This window comes from Taudactylus pleione, unplaced genomic scaffold, assembly GCF_031769625.1.
Source record: "Taudactylus pleione unplaced genomic scaffold, aTauple2 ptg000055l, whole genome shotgun sequence".
Taxonomy (NCBI): Eukaryota; Metazoa; Chordata; class Amphibia; order Anura; family Myobatrachidae; genus Taudactylus; species Taudactylus pleione.
In genome coordinates, this window is record NW_028284457.1 from 12,534,235 (window position 1) to 12,556,244 (window position 22,010).

Sequence of the window (22,010 nt, forward strand, 5' to 3'; positions counted from 1 at the left end):
AATTTTTATGTAAAAAAATCATTGCTGAATAGACCCCAAAAAGTTAAATTGAGCTGTAATTTAGGAGAATAACTTAAATGTTTATGAATAAAGGGGGTCTAAAGTGTTTGTCGTACTTTACTGTTACTTTTTGCTGTTTACATCCTGTCCAACTTCCAGAGCATCTGCCAACCTGTAATACTGGGCACAGATTAATACCCCTTTTCCACCTAAATTCCGGCTCTGACCCGGAGTTGGAACAAAGTTCCTATCCGGATCAGACCCGGAATTTTGCCGGCGCCGACTCGGGATATTCCTGAGTCAGCGCCGCTCACACCGCAGTCGGGTCTGCATAGACCCGGCTTTTGCGGAGTGAAAGTGGTCGCTTGGAGATGACGTCATCTCCAAGCGCCACTGAAGCCGGACCAATTGGCCGGCTAGCAGCGCACTCCAGGTCATCGTGACCCGGAGTGCGCTGTTCTCACAGCAGGGTTTCAGGGGCTACGCCCGTGTTAAACCCTGCTAGTTACCTGGGTTGGATTGCCGGGTCACTCGACCCGGCGATCCAACTCTCTCCCCTTTTACACCAGGGAGCTGCCCGGGTTAACCCTTCAAATACCCGGGTTTCAGCTCCGGTGTAAAAGGGGTATTATTGTGCAAGGGTACGGTATTTCCATAGACCGTGATGTGACTAACTGTGCACACATAAAGACATATTATAAGGAGGAAGATATCTGCAGTTTTTTTAAAATGATTCTTGATCTGCTCTTGGTTTTATCTAAACTTTCAAAATGATTTTTGCCTTCAAGCATTTATAGTAACAAAATGTACAGGAATGAAATGAACAATAGTAACATGATTTGTTTTCTATAAAGTATTTGTCTCTATGATCTCTCATTCCTACATTTAAGCTTGACATAAGGCTTGGCTGTCATACTACTTTTAAATGAAAAATAAATGTTATTCTGTTTACAGGACAGTTTTGTGGAAGACAAATCCCAGACCCTGTGGTTACCAACTGGAACACCATGGTTGTTCATTATAGATCAAATGAACAAGGAGCTCGAGGAGTATTCCATGCTAAGTACACTGGATTTCAAGGGAGTGCTATTCCAACTGAGAGTCCTACCACAACTCCTCCTAATTATATTGGTTACTAGAACTTTTTTCTTTGTCTTCCATAATCATTAAAATACATATAATGCAATTTTGTTGTTCAGGAATACTGGACATAGCTACAAAGTGGTGTTTCATATAGTTTAGTAGAGCTTGAATCCTGCTTGTACTTAGGTTTAGGTAAAGCTAACAATTGGTCACAACTGTGTCCATTGTCCATCTTTAGCACCATCATTAACTCATTACAGGGGTGTGGTATGTTATGCCCCCAGTTATGTTATGTCCACAGTCATCATGTCCACATTCATATCAACATGCATCATGTCTACACAGATGACATATTGACATAGTAGGACATCAACATAACGTCCCTGGTGGACCAGCAGTCACTAATACCGCTTTTCCACCAAAAACCTGGGTACGACCTGGGTTTTTAGACATGGTTCCAACCCAGGTCAGACACTGTTTACACAACACCATCGATCTGGGTTATTCACACTGAACCTGGGTCTGCCCTGCTAAACTTGTGAGATCATAAAAAGTGGGAGGTGACTGCTCCACAACCACCAATCAGCTCATTTTAGGCATGACCCAGGTCGGATAACCCGGGTTGCACCGGGTTATCCGACCCTTTCACCCTCCAACCCTTTTACACTCAGCTGCGACCCGGGTAGACCCAGCAAAAACCCAGGTTTTTGCTCTGGTGTAAAAGGGGTATAAGGTGGTCCTATTGGCAGCAACATCTCCAGCTGCGTCTTCTGGGTCCTGGCGGCTGTGACACTGTAACGTAGCATTTTGCATGCAGATACACCCACAATTGTACACAGAATATATGGTAGGCATGCCGCATATCATTTTAATCACCATGAGCTGCTTGTGTGTCCTATTTGCATCGCTTTGTTAATAAGACAAATTTTAATGGAAAAAGTCACACGGAAAGACGCCCATCGCTACCAAGTCCGGACTAGTAGAGCTGTTTAACACGCAAAAAGGTTAAATGTACAGTATGTGGACACTTCTGTAGCCTTAATATGAGGTAGTAATATGGAATAGAGAATGATGCAATTGTATCTGACTCAAAGCGTAACATAGGCCCTTGTGTTAGTACTTTAAATCTTTGTATTCAGTTTTTAATTATGTGTCTAGAAAAATAATTTCTCATCATCACATCTCTGATGCATAAATCTTGTGCATTCATTTTCTTACATATAGAGTCCGGCTGTGGCAGCAATGCTCTGCAAGAGGGTCGCAAGGGTTTCATCCAGTCCAAGAATTATCCTGACACCTATCCCACCGATCTTTTGTGCATTTGGAACATCTCTGTTACTCCTGGCAATCTTATTAAGCTGACATTTACTGAGCTTGCTGTAGATGGGGAGATGGGAGCTTGTACTGGAGATAAGATGGTTATATCGGACAGCTTTGATGTGATAGGTACAAATGGGCAATGAAATGTCAATTCTCTGAACTTAAACAAACTCTACGGTAGAAAACAATCTTTAGTTACCTATGTTATTTTATGATGTAATATACCATAGTCCTAGAGAATGTCATTAAATGCCTTTCCATACAATAGCATATCAGATGGACATGTTCCAGGCTTTTACTATGAAGTAGCAGATTCAATTAAGGGCAAAGTTCCATAGTAATCCTGCACAATTGCACCCTGTGGGATATTGCAGATAAGAAACATCACTTCTTACCAATAAGAGCTCTTGGCGAATTTAATCTGCTTTATAAAGAGCCTTGCACAAGGTGAGGCTACCAGCTCTACCATATATAATGGTAGGTAAAATATTGATTCATTTGTTTCTTGCACCTCTCTGAGGAACAAGTAGACTTTCCCAAAAGCCTCTTAAATGCACCCAGACCTCCCCACATACCCCTTAAATGCCCCACCAGACCTCTTCATATGCAGTTTAAATGAGCCCCAGACCACCCCACATGCCATCAGACCTTCCCACATTCCCCTTAATTTCCCCTGAGACATCTCCACATGTCACTTACATTTTTCACCACATGCCTTTTAAATGTCCAGCAGATTCCCCCCCAAATGCCCTCCAACCTCCCCACACCCCCTTATAATGTCCATCAGACGCCCCGTATATAACCCCTTATACACAGTAGCATTAAATATTCTTCAAATGCCCTAATGCACTTTCAGTTACTAGATTGATAGGTACTACAGCTGAGGAAATCTAGACACAGACAGAGAATTGGTATTATTTCATAAACTATGGATTTTACAACATTCCAGAGCAGGGCACTTAAGAAAAAACGGGTGTGGCTTTTGACCATGTCGACCATTTGTACCTGTCAGCCTTCTTACATGTCAACATTTACTGTGTCGACCTTTTGTCCCTGTCGACCTATTGACTATCTAAGATCTGTTGTCTATCTAGACATTGTCTACCTTTTTACTGTAGATCTTTAGACCGGATCCCAGAAAGAACATGCAGTATAAGTGGTGGAAAGGGGTTGGTTGGTGTGCCAGACACAAAAACCAACAATTTATAGCCATCCACTTTATCTCTCTCCAAGGCTTAGTTCATAGACCCCGAAGTCTGCTATATGTGTAGATCTGAGCACTCAGGGCCTGATGGACACAAATGCCATTACAGCCTACAGGTAATGCTTTTGCACAAGAGCCCCGATGTCCGGCAGAAGGAGCCAGAAAGGGGCGGAAGGATCCCAAAGGATCCCTCTTCATAATCCAGGTCTCCTTCCCATAGGGAAGGAGCAGGTTGCGAATCGCGAGTGGGAGCACTCACCATCTGAAGATGACAAATACTCCCGCAGTCAATCTCCAGAAATATTGTATTTTCCGAGCTTGATTAATTCTGTCCCCATATTAGTGTATGGGGATAGCGGGCCATACCGCAAGAGAAATATATATGTGATATTTCCTGCATTATCTTCTTGATGAATGGCCCAATAACTGAATTTCTACAAATGTAGGTGAAAATGTTAATTTTCACCTGCTTTTGTAGAAATTAAGTGATGATGAATAGACCTCTAATCCTCAGTTCTGTCTCCTACTGAAATTTGCATATGGTAGACTATATCTTATTAAGTGTCAATAATACCTTCTTCATGTGCTGACCACACTCGCTCTAAAATCAAGCATTTGGAAACCCCACCCCAGAAATTCTGCGTTTGTCCATGGTACCTGCAAATATTAAGAATCACCTGGATATATGTACAGGGGACCGCAATAGATATTGTAAATATCTGCTAAAGTGTCCCATTTTCAATCACAAAGGTATTCCCCATGGGGCTGCTAAAATGCTGAATTTACCAAAATCGGAAAGAAAAGTATTCTGGAGCTTAAACTCGGCAGCTATTAACAAGGGATCTCTGCCCGACAATGGATGTTCTCACATATGCAGTCTGTTGGCCACACAAATGCATTGTAGGGCAGAAAGGTCCTTGCATCTAAATATTGTAATACATACCAGCAATACTTAATTTCTTATTGCCAGAATAAACTGCAATAAAAAATTATCATTATTAGCACCAACTTCCGGTAATTAGAATATATGCCCCTTAGGGGTTGATTCAAATCGTTTGGGAGCAGTGATAATTAATGGACACCCAATGTAGCAATTCAATTGTTTTGGGTGCCAATAAATTATCGCACTGCACTGACAGCTGTGGGCGCTAACAATTTAATTGCCACAATAGTGTTTTAAGAGAAAAGTCCTCATCTTCAAGGTCTTCAGGCACAGTTTCACTGAAGACTAGCATTGTTATTATTCATTTCCACATTTCAAGTTGCAATGTTCTCTGCATTGTTATTTAAGAGCGTTACTGTGGATATATGAAGCCTCCAGTGATCATCAGTTCCAACAACCAACTTTTCCTGAATTTTACAACCGACAAGATTAGAACAGATCGTGGGTTTGAAGCAAAGTGGGAAGAGGTCTACCCTGAAGATATTGAAGGTACTTGTCAAAGCACAAATGTCAGTGAAGGCTAACATTGGCCCTAAGTGTAATGTTCCATAGGATAGCAAAGCTCTGGCATATTGCAGCCCAGAGTGAAATCGCAATTAACCAAAATAATATAAACGTTACACTTATTAAATGTAAAGGATAACTTTCAAAATATGATTATCACAGATGCTGTTTCACAAAGAACAAAGGGAAAGGGAATGAGGTCCTAGGACCAAATCCAAGACTCTATAATTCATGAGTGCGCCGTTATAGAGTCTTGGATTTGGTCCTAGGACCTCATTCCCTTACCCTTTGTTCTACATTGACTTACTCTGAGCAGCACCACCACAACTCCATTAATTAATTTGGATCCATAGGAATACTGTGGGTATAGCCCATTTTCTCTCTCTCTTACATAGAAGAATATACTATTCAATATCTTTCTATAATTACATGGTGATTTTGTCGCTTGTGCGGTGAGTGTTTTCCCTTTTTTCCCCACTCTTGTCCTCTAATTTGGCTGTTTCACAAAGGTCAGGTTACGAATGGGAGACGGCAGTGCATTCCGTATTTTGGAATGAGTTTTACAGCAAATTCTCATAATCAACAATATCATGGTTTATAAAGAATTTCCCTTTAATATATGGCACAGTGCACTCCCTAGCAAATACAAAATGTATAACTACTCATGGGATGGCCTTTGCAAGATGGTTATTGAATAGTAGCAGTGCCGCAATTGCAACATTCATTAATAATGACATGTAGCCATTGCAAGGTAACCATCGATGGTTTGTCCACTGATGGTTATGTGGTGCACATTCACAGACAGCTACGGAAATTGACGCATGCACAAAAAGTGCTGTGCTGCAGACTTTGCTTCCGGGTGTCCAGAGCTGCATGAAGGCATACGATGGTTGGCAACCATCACAATCTCTGCACAGAGAGAAAAAAATATTCCCATCGCGTCGGAGACATCAGTTGTTGCTAACCATACTCTTCCAATGTCCATCCCTTCTCCGCTCCAAGAGCAAAATAATCTATTTTCATATACCAGCTCTGAACTGTCCATTGCTGACAGCTCAGTATTGGCATGTGACAGTTTCTTGTGCTGCCCTGAGTGCTGTGTGTGTCAGTGTTTAGTGTAAGGCATGCTGCTGCAGAATGGGCAACATGAGAGCAGGGAGGCAGAAGTGGAAAAGCATGAGTGCGGTAAGGGCAGCAAGGAGCACATCCCCCGCCCGCCCATGTTATTATGCTAGTGTTCAAATATTGTTGCTCTTTCACAGAAATACAGTCCTGTGGTGGAGGTTCCACAGAGGAGAGTGGGGTGATTAAATCTCCCAAGTGGCCTAATAATTATGCATCCAACAAATTGTGCCTATGGCACCTGGAGGTGCCTCAAGGGAAAAAGCTGACTCTTAAATTCACTCATTTCGACTTGGAAGATCCAGACCTCCTAACTAAGAACTGTTATGACTATGTAGCAGCATATGAAGAAAGTTCAGGAAAAACAGTAAAATATGGTATGTGTTTCACAATGTCTTGTCATGTAATTAACCAGGTGGTTTCCTATTCTTGCTTGATGTGTTCTGTGTTTTTCTAACAGGGTAAGGATCTATGTAATACCTGTGGATGTTAGCTACCAGGGGATTGATAAAGTGGAGAAAACAGCAACTCCATTGAAAAATTGGGGACTGCGGTACCCTACGTTACTTAGCTATATGCAGGAGATATCTCCTACATATTTGGTAAATTGCAGAGCTACTAAAATTATGCAGAAACGGCTGTAAGGTTCTGAAAGCTTGATAAATAGACCCTACAGAGAGATACTAACATTTTAATCTGAATGTTTTAGTATTCAATGTAAGGGGTGAAATCGCCACAGATGAAATGTACTCTATATGGAGAAAATGTATGACTGTTTTGTAAATTTAGTCACATGTCGCTGAAAAACATAAAAGAATCAAAAATAAAATAAAAGACATAAGAAAAAAGTACTGTCTGGGATGAAACTGACAGACATTGGGCTGATCAAGAAGATGTAAATTCCCTGTAGCATTGGAAGCATTGGAAGGGAGTAGGGGTTCACTTATATACAAATACAAAAGTCAGAAATATGCTTTTTAGGTTTTTTCTATTAGCAAGTTTTGTATCCTTCAGTAAAATACATGCAGAAGCAAAAAACAAGTATACGATTCAGATTGTTTGTGACTATGGCAGCACTAAATCCATATAGTGCACTGCAGCTATACAGTATATGACCAGTATATGACCAGCTAAGGGTGAAATGTGTGAAATACTTTGCATGTCAGTACAGTACTTGGTAACATTTGTATATAGCTGAATGTAATATTTGTAACAAACCATGACAAGGACACATTTATATTGAAATGGTTAACCTTAGGCTTGCATTACTTCTGTATCAGTAACTTTACTGTCATGTTTAGCATCAAAATTATTTGAATAAGATTGCCATATTATTTTATCTCCATTAATGACCAACATATTGCCTTGTGCAAGAATAAATGTGTAGGAAGAAGCTTTATACTGACTACACTTCTTTTTTTAATCTTTTTTCTGTATTCTAGGTCCTTTCTGTGGAACTAGCCTGCCAAATACTTTTACCAGTCAGAGTAACATCATTACAGTACGATTCCACAGCGACCTGTTCACAGAGTCAAAAGGTTTCCGAGCCTACTGGACTACTAATCCCCTACAGGCACCTCCCACAGAAGCCCCTCCAGCCCCCAATCCATGGGACAGCATTTCAATAGGTATTGTCTATTCGCCTTTATGATATTGATTAGAGCTTCTCAATAAGGATATCACATGACAATGGTTATTATAGAGACATGTACAGAATCAAAACCATAGTACCTATTATTTATTTATCATTATCATATTTATCAGTGACCCTATTGCAGCCATTCCTGTTTAGTTTAGTTTATTTTGTTTTTTATTGGTGCTTATTATGGCAATAAAATCGAATGTGGCCAGCATTATGAGGAAAGTATCACTGGGGCCTGGCAACACTGGCCCTGAGCCATAAGCATTAACTTACTAGTTTGCCAAGCCAGTCTCTTTAGCTGTACGCATGTGTGATCTGCTTACACGTATTAGAGGAGTAATACATTAAATTAATTTGTATCTCTATAGAATTTACCAAAAATGTTTAACAATAACAAAGGGGTATTTTATACTGACTGCCATTTGCTCTCATGATATGCAGACATATGGTAGTAATAGGACTGGCTAATTACAATATCTGGCTGTTTTATATTAATACACATACATAAATCGTTTAATAAAAATTACAAACCTGTAAAGAAGAAAATGTATTTTAGAGGCTTAAGGATATATGTGTGTAACGAATAACTGCGCAATTATCACATTTGTGGCAATGTCTAACAACATCCACCATAAAATGTGCCTCATATTTCTCTCCCAGGACATATATATTTATTTAGAGTAGTAGGAGATACAGAATGACACAATGAGACAGACAAATATAAGTCATAATATAGATTAATATAATAGTGGCAATCCTTTGACTTTAAATCACTTATTCTAATATTATTGGTTTACACTTCTATACTGTTTCTATACTTTAACAAATTTTAATAAATATTTCACCAGACTTATAATTCCTTATATAAAATATCTGTTTTGATGCAAGTGAAATAAAGAATTCATATTTTTAATGATAAAACAGTAGTCCTAAGAAAAATCTCTTTAGTACACTACAACTTTATGCTGCACTGTATTGTCTTCCTATGTTTTTAAAACTGGCAAAAACCAACAAAACCTACTGTGGGAATGGGCTATCACCAGAGGTAACCACAATCAGTGGCGTTGCCATGTTTCATGGAGCCCGGAGCATAGATCCCACATCCACACACACACACACTTCTATCAACCTACTGTATCACCTACCCCCTCCCTATCCTTCTCCACTTCTTACCTACTACCGGCTGCGTGCATAGAGAAGCTAGAGTCCACCCCTGTAGCTGATGCTGCACCTCTCTGTCACCGATAGGCTGGTATCACAGTGACCTCCTAACAGCGTGGTGGAAGGGGGCTCAGTGTGGGGGAGCATTGCTTCTCTCACATCTGTGACCAGAGTGCTTGGGACTCTCTATTGGCCCCTCTGGAGTCACACTCCCATCTGGAAGACATATTCTATTAGTTAACATTTCATTAAACAAAATAAGCTGATTTTCCACATGTCGTTTCCATGACTCCACTAAGGGGAAAGAGAAGTTTAGTTAAACCATAATATTTTACCATTAGTTCTGCACAGATAGGTATAGGAATGGAAAAATCTGGTTGACTGCCCTGTAGATGATATCTTTCATTTATTTTGTATGCCACATTCTTAGGAGGGATTTATCAAAACTGGGAGAGAGATAAAATTGTGAAAAATAAATTACCAACCAATCAGCTCCTAACTACCATTTTTAAACACAGCTTGCAAAATGTAAATTGGAAACAGATTGGTTAGTACTTTATCTCTCACAATTTTATCTCTCTCCCAGCTATGATAAATACCCCTCTTAGTATGAAAGCAATCAAGGCATCTAATACATTTTACTTTCCAAAATCACATGGTAGTTTACCTTTGTTGTTTTCAGAGTGGCCAAACAAGTGTGGACAGCCCACGTATCTCCCCCAGATTAATTCCAGAATCGTCAATGGAGAGCCTGCTGGACCTCACACCTGGCCTTGGCAAGTGTCCATGCAGGTAATTTGGTAGAGACAGCACAAGTTCTTGGTCACAATAATACTCAGATTAATTGCATAATCCCAGAGAACGAGAGAAATGCATATGTATAAGAGTGTTAGTGCACTGGGGAAAAATTATGTTTAATATCCCTCTCTCTTAGTGATCAAATTATTTATCAATTGAATCTGTTATCGCCACTATTAGCAACTATATGAGGTTTCTAATCAGGGTAGTTTATTGAAATCCTCTTGCCTAAGCATTGGCTAAGATTTTCAGAACCTTATAAATTGGACTAGAGGTATATGGGAACAGCAGTAATCTGCGGGTCCTAAACCGCATATATTGGCCTGATAATAACAGTTCTGAAAATGATGCATAGTTGGAGAGTGAGAGCAGCTGTGAATGGTGGTGATGCTGCAGTTCTGTAACTGTGGCAAATACCATAACTGTATAATATAAGAGCCACATTGCGACAGTAAATGGTAAGGCTAGGCTGAAACTGCTTCTCCAAAAATATTGTTTTTTGTTAATGCTATATATGCCCATACAAAATAAATAAATAGCGATTTAACTCAGTGGGACAGTAAGTCTGGCAAGAAAAGTGCCTGTGATGTTTGGGGCACACATATGTTATGCTGGGTACACACCTGACAGATATATTTGCAGATCGAGTGATCTGCAGATATATATGCAGATGATGGTTGTTCATACACACTAAACAACCATCATCTGGCAGCGGGTCCCGCTGGCTGGGGGGCGTGTCACTCCCCTGCGGCCTCCGCTGCAAGTGTATGGACGGTCGGCAGTGCACCCATACACACAGCACGATGAACAGATATATCTGCAGATATATCTGTCCATCAGCTGTGCAGCAGAGCCGACAATAATGTTTGTGAACTACGTCGTTCACAGACACATCTCTGGTACACACAGGCCGACGGGCACTCAATATATTGGCCAATCGATTGATCGGCCAATATATCTGCCAGTGTGTACCCAACATTATGTGACATAGGGGGAGATTTAACCAAACTTTTGAAGAGATCAGTGACCGATCAAAGGGGAGGAGGGGGGAGGGGTTATTGGACAATTGCCCCCTGTAACAAACACACCTTCTCCATACTCCCTCTCCTCCCCAGTGCCTCATCTCCTCACCAGGGAGGTGTTACCCATAGCAACCTCACAGATCATTGTTATAATTTATCGAGTAGATTCTGTAAAATGATAGATAGAAGCTGATTGGTTAATATGGACACCTCCACTTGTCCTTTTTTGAAGGTTTGATGAGATGTATCAAACCAATCAGCTCCTGCTGCTCATTTTATGTACTTCATAAATGATAACAAGAAGCTGATTGGTTGCAACAACTTTTCCAATTGTCCTCTTTGGAATGTTTGATAAATCTTCCACAAAGACTGCGGCTGGGAGATGAGGTGCTGCTAGGGTACCTAATTTGACAGGCAATGAAAGGCACCCAAAACCATTGTGTTATATACCCAACCAAGGCTGTGTAAAGATGCGTGTGGTTAACATAACAGGTAAACTAAGGTGCTCGTATCTAATTCAGACAATAAGAGCATACACTAAAGCAACCTGAACTGTAGTGCCTTTGGGGATGATCCTAAGTCAGACCCAGCCACGTTTGCGTCTGTGGGGTTTATTTACTAAGCTGTGTTAGGAGATAAAGTGAACGGTCATAAGGTACCAGCCAATCAACTCCTAACTGTCATTTTTCAAATATAGCCTGTGACATGGCAGTTACTAGCTGATTGGCTGGTACCTTATCACTGTTCACTTTATCTCCTAACACAGCTAAGTAAATAGACCCCTAAGACTTTTGGCGGTCGTGCGTCTGCAACATTATGTAAATGCCTATACAAGACCCTTCCCTGGTGTACATCCGTGCATGTGAATGTGCAAGGATTGAGATGCCCACTTTGAACATGTATACCATTTGGGGTGTCTTTAGATGGACCTATGAGTTGCACCAATGAAACTTGCACCAGCCCTTTGGCACACTTCAGCAACATGCCCGTGTCACTCCCATAACATGCCCATAAGACTGCCCATCTCTGTGCATCTGAATAGCCACCTCCCAGTCACCAACCAGGAATAAAAAGCACATTTCCAGTACATTTCTGATACATTAAGAAATTGTTGTCAAAGTCTTTTTTGCCATCAAAAGGGCTGACATCCTTCACAAGTCTGACATGACAGTGTACAATACAAAGCAATTATTAAAGTCATGGAAAGGTAGAAAACTTGTTTGAACTTTGCATTTGCAAACAAATAGTAAAATCTTATAAAAAGTAGCTGCAATTCTTCACGGACTTACTCAATGATAGCGTAGAAAGTAGCAAAGGTGAACTTTCATAAGTTGCCATGATGCTACAGTATTGCAGTGGCAGATTTTACCTAGCGGAGGTGTTTTCGCAGACCCGTTCTGCACATGCGCAAAACTGGTCTGGCGCCTGCGCAGATTCCCAAACAAACAGCGGGAATCTGCATTCAACAGTGCACTAGTGCACTGCTGAATCAGGCCCATTGTGCTCTGTACACATGATTTTGATACTCACTAGTAAATGAATATGATTTTCTGTATTTTCAGGTTTGGCCAAGTTCACGAAATGAAACGATTTTCTTCCACACATGTGGAGCCACTCTTATCCATAAGAACTGGATACTCACAGCAGCCCACTGTTTTATTAAGTAAGTCTGTCTTTCTCATGATGTGTCATGAAGATAAATAGCTTAATTCCCATTTAAGAACATGTTCATATTTAGGTTTGAACAGGAACTGTAAATTTAACCCTTTTCAATTAATTTTGCTCAACTACAGAGTAGGCTGATAAATGTGTCCTTTTATTAAATACTGGTATAGACTACAATCACCCATCTAAAACCCAGCTCATTGCACCCAGGGGTAGTTTAGTAATTAGAAATATTACACAAAATATTCAGCTTAAACATTGTAGTAAACTGTTAGTGGCTTTTCTAAAGTCAAATTTGTCACTTAAGCTGGGTACACACTAAACTAAATATATGTATTTTTTATATAGTATTATCACATCTGGATTGCAATTACATGTTGTTGCATTTCAGATGTGATATTACTATATATATTTTGTTTCATTCATTATACCCCTTGTTTATCATCAGCACTGTATTTCTCCTTTGTATTACCTTCCTTTCGGTATACCACATTTCATTACAGCAGCAATATTTAGACAATCTAATATACTCAGTGCCCAATTAACCATTTCTTTATTACCTTTTTTCCCTTAAAAACCACCAAGAAAATATTGGCCCATTTTATTCAGATGTCAGCTTTACAATAGCATGACCTGCTGTGATCGGTGCTGTAATCAAAATTTGTAAATAATCTTAAATATAGAAAAGCAAAGAGAGAGGGCAAACACTGGAAGAAAGGGACCATTATTTATTCCCAGTAATGTTACTCACAGTGTTGATAACAAAGTTTCCATATTCTCCTTTGATCGATATCTTCTGATGATGCTATTGAAACAGCTAGTTTCCACAAAGCACTAAGGGCTCGATTCAGACCCGTTTGCTAGGCTGCGTTCGCTCGCAGGTCTGTGTAAAGGGGGTGTGCTTGCACTAGCACAGGCTTGGTTGGGCGTTTTTACACCAACTTAAGGGTGTGAATATTTAACACGTAGCCTCAGCATAAAGGCAGCGGTGATCGCAGTGCTTGTGGTAGGCTAGGGGTCCACCAGGCGAGATAACATTACGCTTCTCCAGTCTGGCTATAAAAGTCGGACATTTCCTCATGTTGAGAGTACGACCTATACATGACCTCAGATGTAGAAACATCTTCTCTTCAGTACAAGTCCTCTCTCCTGTTTAACGATTCGGACACTATTTCAGCAGCAGACACACCCCTTTTTAAGTGAAAGAAGAAGGTGGTGGTGGTCATGTTTCCCTCCTCTTCTCAACTAGAGGATTTTCTAACGAAGCTTAGTTGCATCCTAACAAGCGTTTCCAGGTTTCCAAATGCATATTGTCCTTTAACTCTCTTCAGTTAGCAGACAGGGCGATGTGTAAGTCTCCCTCTCGGTGGATGTGCATATTGCCCGTTTAGCTAAGTCAACGACTCTTCCTGTCCCGAATGTGGCCTCTCTTAAGGACACTATGGATAGAACTGCATGTAGAAATACTGAAGTCTATTTTCGTCAGTGCAGGTGCAGCGTTACATCCAGCCCTTGCATCAGCCTGGGTAGCTAAAGCAATGGGGCATTGGGTGGATTCCCTTGAGAACAGTCTCTGCTCTGATACCCCACAGAACAGAATTATTAACCATGGTCGATCACATTCATGAGGCAGGTGTTTATCTTGGGGGGGATGCTGATAGTCCCTGGACTTCTTTACTCCTCCAAAGTCTCTGCATCAGCAGTGGCAGCCAGAAGAGCTCTTTGGCTTCATACTTGGTGAACAGACTTGGAATTGAAAAAGGCCCTGGAAGCTCTCCCCGTCTCAGGGGAGGTCTTGTTTAGTCTTGAGCTTGATAAAATCATAGCCACTGTAGTGGCCTCCTACCTACTGCAGTTTCCAAGTCAAATGATTTCTCCTTTTTGTTCCTTTGATCTGAAAGGCAAAGCCAAAGTTCAATCTTACTCCAGATCCCAGGGCTCCTCTTCCAAGGGTTTCTGTCTCGAAAGGTAGACAGACCTGGTCATGTCACTATAGAGCTTCCAAACCAGCTGATAAGCCTGCAGCATGACTGGGCAAGCCCCCATCTGGGACCTCCCAGTACGGGAGGTCACCTTCTGCTTTTCTCTGAGACTTTGCTGATGACCTCTTCTGATGCCTGGGAAGGGGCATCATGCCCTGAGGTTACATCGTAATGTTCCAGGAGCACCCTCCAGCTCAGTTCTTTTCCACAGCCCTTTTGGTTAATCCCTCAAAAGCAGTTGCCTTAGGGGAGCCCATTTGGCCTCTTCTGGCTTCACACATCATAGTCCCAGTTCCCACTCAGCAGGGAGGAACAGACTTTTCCACAAACCTGTTTCTATTTCAAAAGCTGGACAGCTTATTTCACCACATCCTCAACCTGAATGTTGCTCAACTGGTTTCTTAGAGTGCTCAGATTTCTGATGGAATCTCTTCTGTCCATCATCCTGGTGCTGGAACTAGGGAATTTCATGGACTCGTTAGATATCCAGGATGCTTACTTGAACATTCCCATACAGGAGGATCACCAGCGGTTCTTCAGGTTTGAGGTACAGGTGGATCACTTCCAGGTTCAAGCATTGCCATTTGGTCTTTCTACAGCTCCTTGTGTGTTCACATGTCAGTGATGGTGTTGAGCCTCAGACACAAGGGGATCCACATTCTGCCATAACTGTTGACCTTCTCCTTCTGGCCCAGTCTTGGGACATTCTTCTGGACCACCTTTGCCTCACTGTGGACTTGCTCCAGTCCCACAGATTGCTAATCAATTGGCGGAAGTCCGACATTTCTCTGTCTCTTGACATGCTCCACCTGGGGGCTTTGGTGGGTCCAGAGTACAGTGAGTATTACTTCCCAGGGACAAACTGATCTTGATACAAACCATGATTCGCTCCTTTCTTCGTCAGCACCAGGTGTCGATCCACTCCTGCATGCAGGTGCTTGGCAAGCTAGTCTTAACCTTCGACATGGTGAAATATGCAGTGATGTCACAAGGGGGTTGCGGGGGGTGCAGGCTACACCTGGGTGTCACCCGCTGAGAGGTGACATCAAGGTGCAGGCTCCCCCTCAGTGACAGGAGCCGGGTACTGCACTGTAGCATTAAGTGCAGCACTTGGCCCCTGTTACAGTGAGGGAGCCGACACTGCCCGCACACTCGGCAGCCCCCTGCTAAGGAAGCCGTACTCCCGATCAACATTCTGGAGCTTTGTGCGGTCTATCAACCCTTCTAATGCACAGACCTGTCAAGGTTCAGTCTGATAATGCGACTATGGTTGATTACTTACAGTAAATCCTCAAGGAGGCACCCGCAACCGGGGTGCCATTGAGAGAGGTAAGCCGCATTCTTCAGTGGGCTGAATGCTTTCTTCCAGCCCTATCGGCTGTTTACATTCCAGGAGTCATGCAGGGGTTTACATTGCATACTTCCTAAGTCACCAGGACGTTCACTCGGGCGAGTTGTCTCTGCTCCCAGATGTGTTTCAGATACTGGTCTTTTGCTAGATGGCCTCCTACTACTGTATTTAATACACAATTTATGGTTTAACTTAGTAGTCCTACAGGGAGCAGTCAAATAATAACATTTACCAATCTTGTTTATATCCCTACAGGGGGCGCTGTAATGAGAAAATTGGATGATAAATCATCTCTGTAATATATACTGTTTATACAACCACACGGCTGAATATATTTTATCCCCATAGGGGGGAAAAGCGTTCTGCATAAGGAACTGGATAGATGTTCCCATGTGACAGAATTCTACATTTAGAGACGCTTCACTCCTATAGAGGGCACTGTGAGTGGTACAGTATATATCAGTCAAATCGTTTTCATAACGCAGAGCCCATGCAGTGTAATTGTATATTCTATCCAATAGATGGCAATGTAATACTGCAAGCTGAATGAACGTACTGTGTGCAACTATACAGCTATAATATATTCAACCTTGGAATTGTGGGCCTGATTCAGAGCCGGACGCTATTTGCACTCGCTCGTTCATCAAAAGGGGCTGGCTATTTAAATGAACCGTTCGCTCTTTGCGGTCTGTTCACGCCTCTATGTCTGAACGAGCGAACAAAACATGCGAACGTAATTTTGGAAAAAACGCCCCCTGACTATAAAACAACCAAGTGATGTGGTCAATGACGCTGCTTTGTTAATTATGCACACCCTTAAAACGCCCGTTTTGACCTTTAAGCACGCCAGCGTTCGGATGTCCACTCCCCGTTTTCAAGCACCTTCCCCTGTTACCACCCACAAACGCCTCATTCTGTCACTCAAAATAGCAGGCATTCGCTATTTAGCGAGCACACGATTTTCGTCCGCACTGACTGGTTCGCGCATGCGTATTAAAATCTGTACGCATGCGCAGTTGTGCGAACATCGGTAGGAACGAACGAGCGGCCGCTTACAAGCGGCTCTGAATCAGGCCCCGTGTGAGGTTATTATGAGATAACCCGGTTTCAACAACAGTGATATTTAATTCCTACATAATTATTCAACTATTTTGATATAATCAAGAGTGCATTATAAATACTGGAGACATTAAAACCCAATGAATTTTATTGAATGATTTAAAGCACAACTTAAAAAAGGACACAGAGACAAATGTACTGTTAACAATTGAATACCAGTAATAATTCATGATACATTTTTGTTTCACTTCATTTATCTTTTTTGGAATATTTCACTAATAAGGCAAAGTGAATTTTTAATATTTATACAATAATAGTTATATTTTATTTTACTTTCTCATAACGTGCACCTACAAAGAGACAATACTCTTTTTCTCTCTTCTTTCCTTATAAACTTCTATTTATTGTCCTTGGCAGCACCCCCACAGAGTAATTATATACCTATTACAAACTGTCTAATTGGGGCTAATATACAAATAATTTTCGTGAGCTAAACCTAATGTAGTGCAGAGGTGATTCTCAAAACCCCCACCCCTAATTCAAGCCTACTACAACCACAAGCTTCCATGCTACTGCTCCTGCACCAGTGACCCAAAAGTCCTCACAGTTCGGTGGACCTTTCCGCTCATTGACATCTTCCCTCCAATTTTACTACTACCACAGGTTCTCTGCAAACTGAAGTTGGAGGGCGGCACCGCCATTCTCATTGCTCCAGATTGGCCACACCAAGCTTGGTACACTGACCTTCTCTATACATAGTCTCTCTGCAGTGCCTTCATCTAAGACTGGATTTTCTGTCTTCACCTGGATCTGAGCCACCTCAATTTGACGGGAAGGCTATTGAATTATTCATCTTAAAGGCAAAGGGGTTCTCAGATTCCATTTTCTGGACCATGCTTAATGCCAAAAAAACATCCTGAGGCTAGGATTTACTATTACATCTGGAAGGCCTATTTTGACTTGTGTTCCGTCTGTGGGCTTGACTCACAGTCTTTTTGTCTGTCCCAGGTCTTATCGTATTTGCAGATGGGTTTGGATTTGGACCTTTGTCTTTCCTCCATTAAGGTCCAGGTGTCGCCTCTTTTGGTACTTTTCCAAAGGAAAATGACCCTGTTACTGGAAGTACAGATCCTTATGCAGTAAGTCATCCATATTCAATATCCATTTGTTCTGCCGGTAGCTCCATGGACTTTGCCTTGGTGTTGAATGTTCTTCAAGCCTCTGCATTTGAACCAATCAAATCCGTTGACCTTTGTTGGATCACTTGGAAGATGGAAGCTTAGCCCATCAAGTCTCTAATTTGGGGCACATTATCTCATCTTTCCCCATTTGTTATCTTTCATCCTGATTGACCAGCTCTTCCTACACATCTGGGCTACCTTCGGAAAGTTGTTTCGCTTTCATATCAATCAGGAAATTGTAGTTCCCTTTATTCAGGTACCACATTGATATGACACAGGCATTTGCAAATCGGCTTCACTCTTTGGGCCTGATTCAGCAAGGATCACTAAACGCTGTTACAGGGGTGTGCATAAATTAGCCACTGCGATGGCATACTCAGCTTGAGTACTTACTGCGTGCAACGAATTTAGCAATTTCTAAGTAAGGTCAGGGCTGTTGTAATTCTGTGTGAGGGACTGATGGTACTCAATGTTACCGATGTTTATGTAGGTCTGCAAAGTATTATGGATGTGAGATAGCATAGTGGGAGGCAGTGGGCATAGCTGTCAGCACGATGGCATTGTGATTGCATTCATTAGCATATTTTCACAGCAGACCTGCGTGCGATTATGGAGCTGCGATTGCAGTAGCGATCTTTGCTGAATCAGGCCCTTTTCATAAGTGCAGTTGGCCAGCTTTCAAACAGTCTTTCAACTGCTGACTTCACTTTATAATCCACCAGGCCTACTCATTGGTGGACCAACTGGCCCCTGCCTCGGTGTGTGCTCACTCCACGAGGTCTGTGGGGGCTCCTTGGGCAACTCAGTTAGGCACCTCCATGGAGTAACTTTGTAAAGTAGCTATGTGGTCCTCTGCCATACTTTTATCAAGTTCTACAGCTTTGACACCTTCATCTACACTGATGCTGGTTTTGGGCATAGGGTCTTAAAGAAGCATTTCCTCCCTTAAGGGGACAGCTTTGGGATGTCCCTGGTTTCACAGTGTGCCCCATGGATGAAGGAGAAAGAGGGATTTTTTTTTTTTATTTCAGACCCGCTTGCTAGATGTGTACACTCGCTCGATGCGTATGCAAATTCGTCTAAGTGAAAGCAAGGTAGGCGATCGCATGGCAAGGCATAAGCACGCCCCCTAAGCCTTGGCGTGCGATAGCATTGTGTATGCAGACGCCCTCCAGCCTGTCTTAAGACGCCCACTTGCACATGTCATCTACAGGGAGTGTATACAACCATCGGTACCATCGGAAACAAATGCAGTGCTTGTGGTTGACCATACCCTACTGCAAGCACTGCAAGCACTTCAGTGTAAAATTCAGCCAGGTGATGTGTACTATGATGCTGCATCTTAATTTTGCATGCCTCTGAAATGGCATTGAGACAATCAGGCACACCTGCGTTCGCACCTCCACTCTCCCGTGTTCATAGACCAACCCCTGTCACCACCCACAAACAGCTTCACCTGTCACGCACTCGGCTGAACAGTCTATGCGCAGCGAGTGTAAGCTTCCTGATCGCTCAGACTGGTTCACGCACGCGCACTGTGATGCCTATACGCATGCGCACAATGCGAACCATTGGCAGCTACGAGCGAACGCCTCCTAACGAGTGGGTCTGAATTGGGTAAGAAACAAAAATCCCCTTATTTTTATAAGAAAATATTACAGATATTAGAAGATCAGAGATCTCTGACCTGCATAAAGGTGATGACATAGACTCATACTATTATAATTTACAGTAGAGGATACATTCTCATATTTTACCTCTGTGACTAACGCTTGTTGTACAATACATTGATTAAACAGGTATATTCTTTATATTTATGATCTTACGCTTTTATAATTACATTTATAGGGGGTTGGGTATGAGATCCTGGCATTAAGGATCCCAGTTGTCAGAATCCTGACACCAGCATCCCGACAGGACTAGCATACCAACATTTATTGTATGGTATGCTAACCTCTCTCCCTACCCTAACCCTCCCTCTATGATGCCTAACCCTAACCTCCCACCCTAGTGCCTGAAACTAAACTCCCCCTCCCCACACGCTAACCCTCCCCCTAGTGCCTAACCCCTAAACCTAAGCCTAATCCCACCCCGCTACTTACCTTCGGTATCCCAGCAGTCGGGGTGCCGGCGTCGGTATTGTGAGAGGAGTTGGGATTCCGGCACCGGTAATATTAGCACCAGCATTGCGGCTGCCAGGATATTGACTGTAGAGGGATACTGGCATACCCCCCGCTGCAGGGTATTCGATTAATGGGAGGGTTCAGCCGCACTAGGGTTCAGTCTTCTTCCTCCCCCCCTTTCCTTTTTGTTTTTTGTGTTGTTTTGTTCTCTTTTTTTGTTTATTTGTTTGCTCTCTGTTGCTATCGTCCTTAATTGAATTATATACCCTATTCATGCTGTAGATTGTCTTTTTCTGGAGCCTAATAGTTGGTTACTTCTGACAAGTCATATTTTGCAATGCTGTTTTTGTTTGATATTGCTCCTGACCTGTGCTCATTATTTCTGTTTGCTTCTACAGTTTGAATTTCTGTATATGTATATTTTTCTATTTGTCTTAAAAAAAATTGTTTTGAAAAAAATAAATAAAGCAGGTATATTCTTATAAGGTGACGGGGTATTAGATGATCTCCCAATACTCTACTAAAAGCATCTGTGGCTAATTGAGACTTTCATATTTTAAGTTATGCAGATGAATTGTATCGCTGGCAGATGTGCCTTGGGAAACACAACCTGACTTTTGTAGAACCCACTGAAAAATGCTACAAAATTCTTGGTATCTATCGTCATGAAGGGTTTGTCTACCCAGATGTCCTTACTCTAGAGTTCGACATTGCCTTGGTGAAGCTGGACGGAGAGGTGGTGGCCAGTGATGTTATAGATTTTGCTTGTCTGCCACCACGTGATCAGGTTCTGACGACAGCTTACAGGTGTCATGCAACTGGATGGGGAGATGAAACAGGCAAGTTTACAACAGCCAGTAAAAGTAAAGGAAAAAAAATATTTCAAGTTGCGTGATGATACCAGTAGACATTGTTTATCATATATATTAATAGTTTTCTTATAGAACTAATCCTTCTATTACATCAACATATAGGAAATTCACTGGCACCAAAAGCGTCTGAAGGGTTAAATCAGGTGGCACTGCCGGTTATTCCATATGAAGTTTGTAAAACACCTCAGTATTGGTGGTTTCAAATAAGGGACTCAATGATCTGTGCTGGATACGTTCTACCTGATGAGTTAAAGTCAGTGTGTCAGGTTAGTATATTTTACTAAGATTACTAATATACTCTACAGACATATTCATTTATTATATATTTAGGTAATAAGCAATTGTTATCTGAAGTCTGCTGCAGAACATTACTCTTGATGTGCTGCTTTATTTGTATTATATATTTAGATAATCAGCAATAGTGATCTGAAATCTGCTGCAGTCTTATAATATTTTATTGTATATAACTTGCCATAAGTACTATCTCCAGTCTTTAGATTGAGTGTAGGCATGATTGATCTTAAGTCCTAAATGTTTGGTATGTGCTACATGTTTGTTTAAGCCATTTTATTGCTGGGTCTGTATTGGCCTGCCAGGGGGGGTTGTAATTAATTAGGGTGCTCACTTGGATACATCTCTACTTAAATATCATTCACTAGGCTGTTTAGCCTTGGCTGTAGTTTGCAGATTCCTAAGTATAGAATCACAAGTGCAAAATAGATTTTAAGGAACATTTCAGCGTTAGACCGGTGTTACTCCGAAGGAAAACATTGTAACAAACACAACTAAACTGCTATCAATACTGCATAAGGACACCTATGGAGCATCAAGTGTGAGTTCACTACCTCTTCATAACAAATATCTGCTGCCTGCATAACCAGGACATGCAACACTGAACTCCTTTTTTGATCATTGCAAAGACATTACAGTACGTCACTTGCTACTATTTGTGCTGCCTCTCTTTTTTCACTAAAAACT

The 22,010-nt window shown here is 41.7% G+C and overlaps 1 protein-coding gene across 1 annotated transcript in view; it reads left to right on the forward strand.

Annotated features, from left to right (window-relative positions):
- The window catches only part of LOC148535176 (ovochymase-2-like), a 163,496-nt gene that overhangs the window by 58,689 nt on the left and 82,797 nt on the right, over positions 1 to 22,010 (forward strand). The window contains exons 7-15 of the mRNA XM_088464456.1: positions 955 to 1,131; positions 2,308 to 2,529; positions 4,899 to 5,039; positions 6,317 to 6,553; positions 7,619 to 7,804; positions 9,662 to 9,771; positions 12,362 to 12,462; positions 20,722 to 20,999; positions 21,135 to 21,298. Of these exons, the coding sequence (XP_088320582.1) occupies positions 955 to 1,131; positions 2,308 to 2,529; positions 4,899 to 5,039; positions 6,317 to 6,553; positions 7,619 to 7,804; positions 9,662 to 9,771; positions 12,362 to 12,462; positions 20,722 to 20,999; positions 21,135 to 21,298 (1,616 nt within the window). The remainder of the gene's footprint in view (positions 1 to 954; positions 1,132 to 2,307; positions 2,530 to 4,898; positions 5,040 to 6,316; positions 6,554 to 7,618; positions 7,805 to 9,661; positions 9,772 to 12,361; positions 12,463 to 20,721; positions 21,000 to 21,134; positions 21,299 to 22,010) is intronic.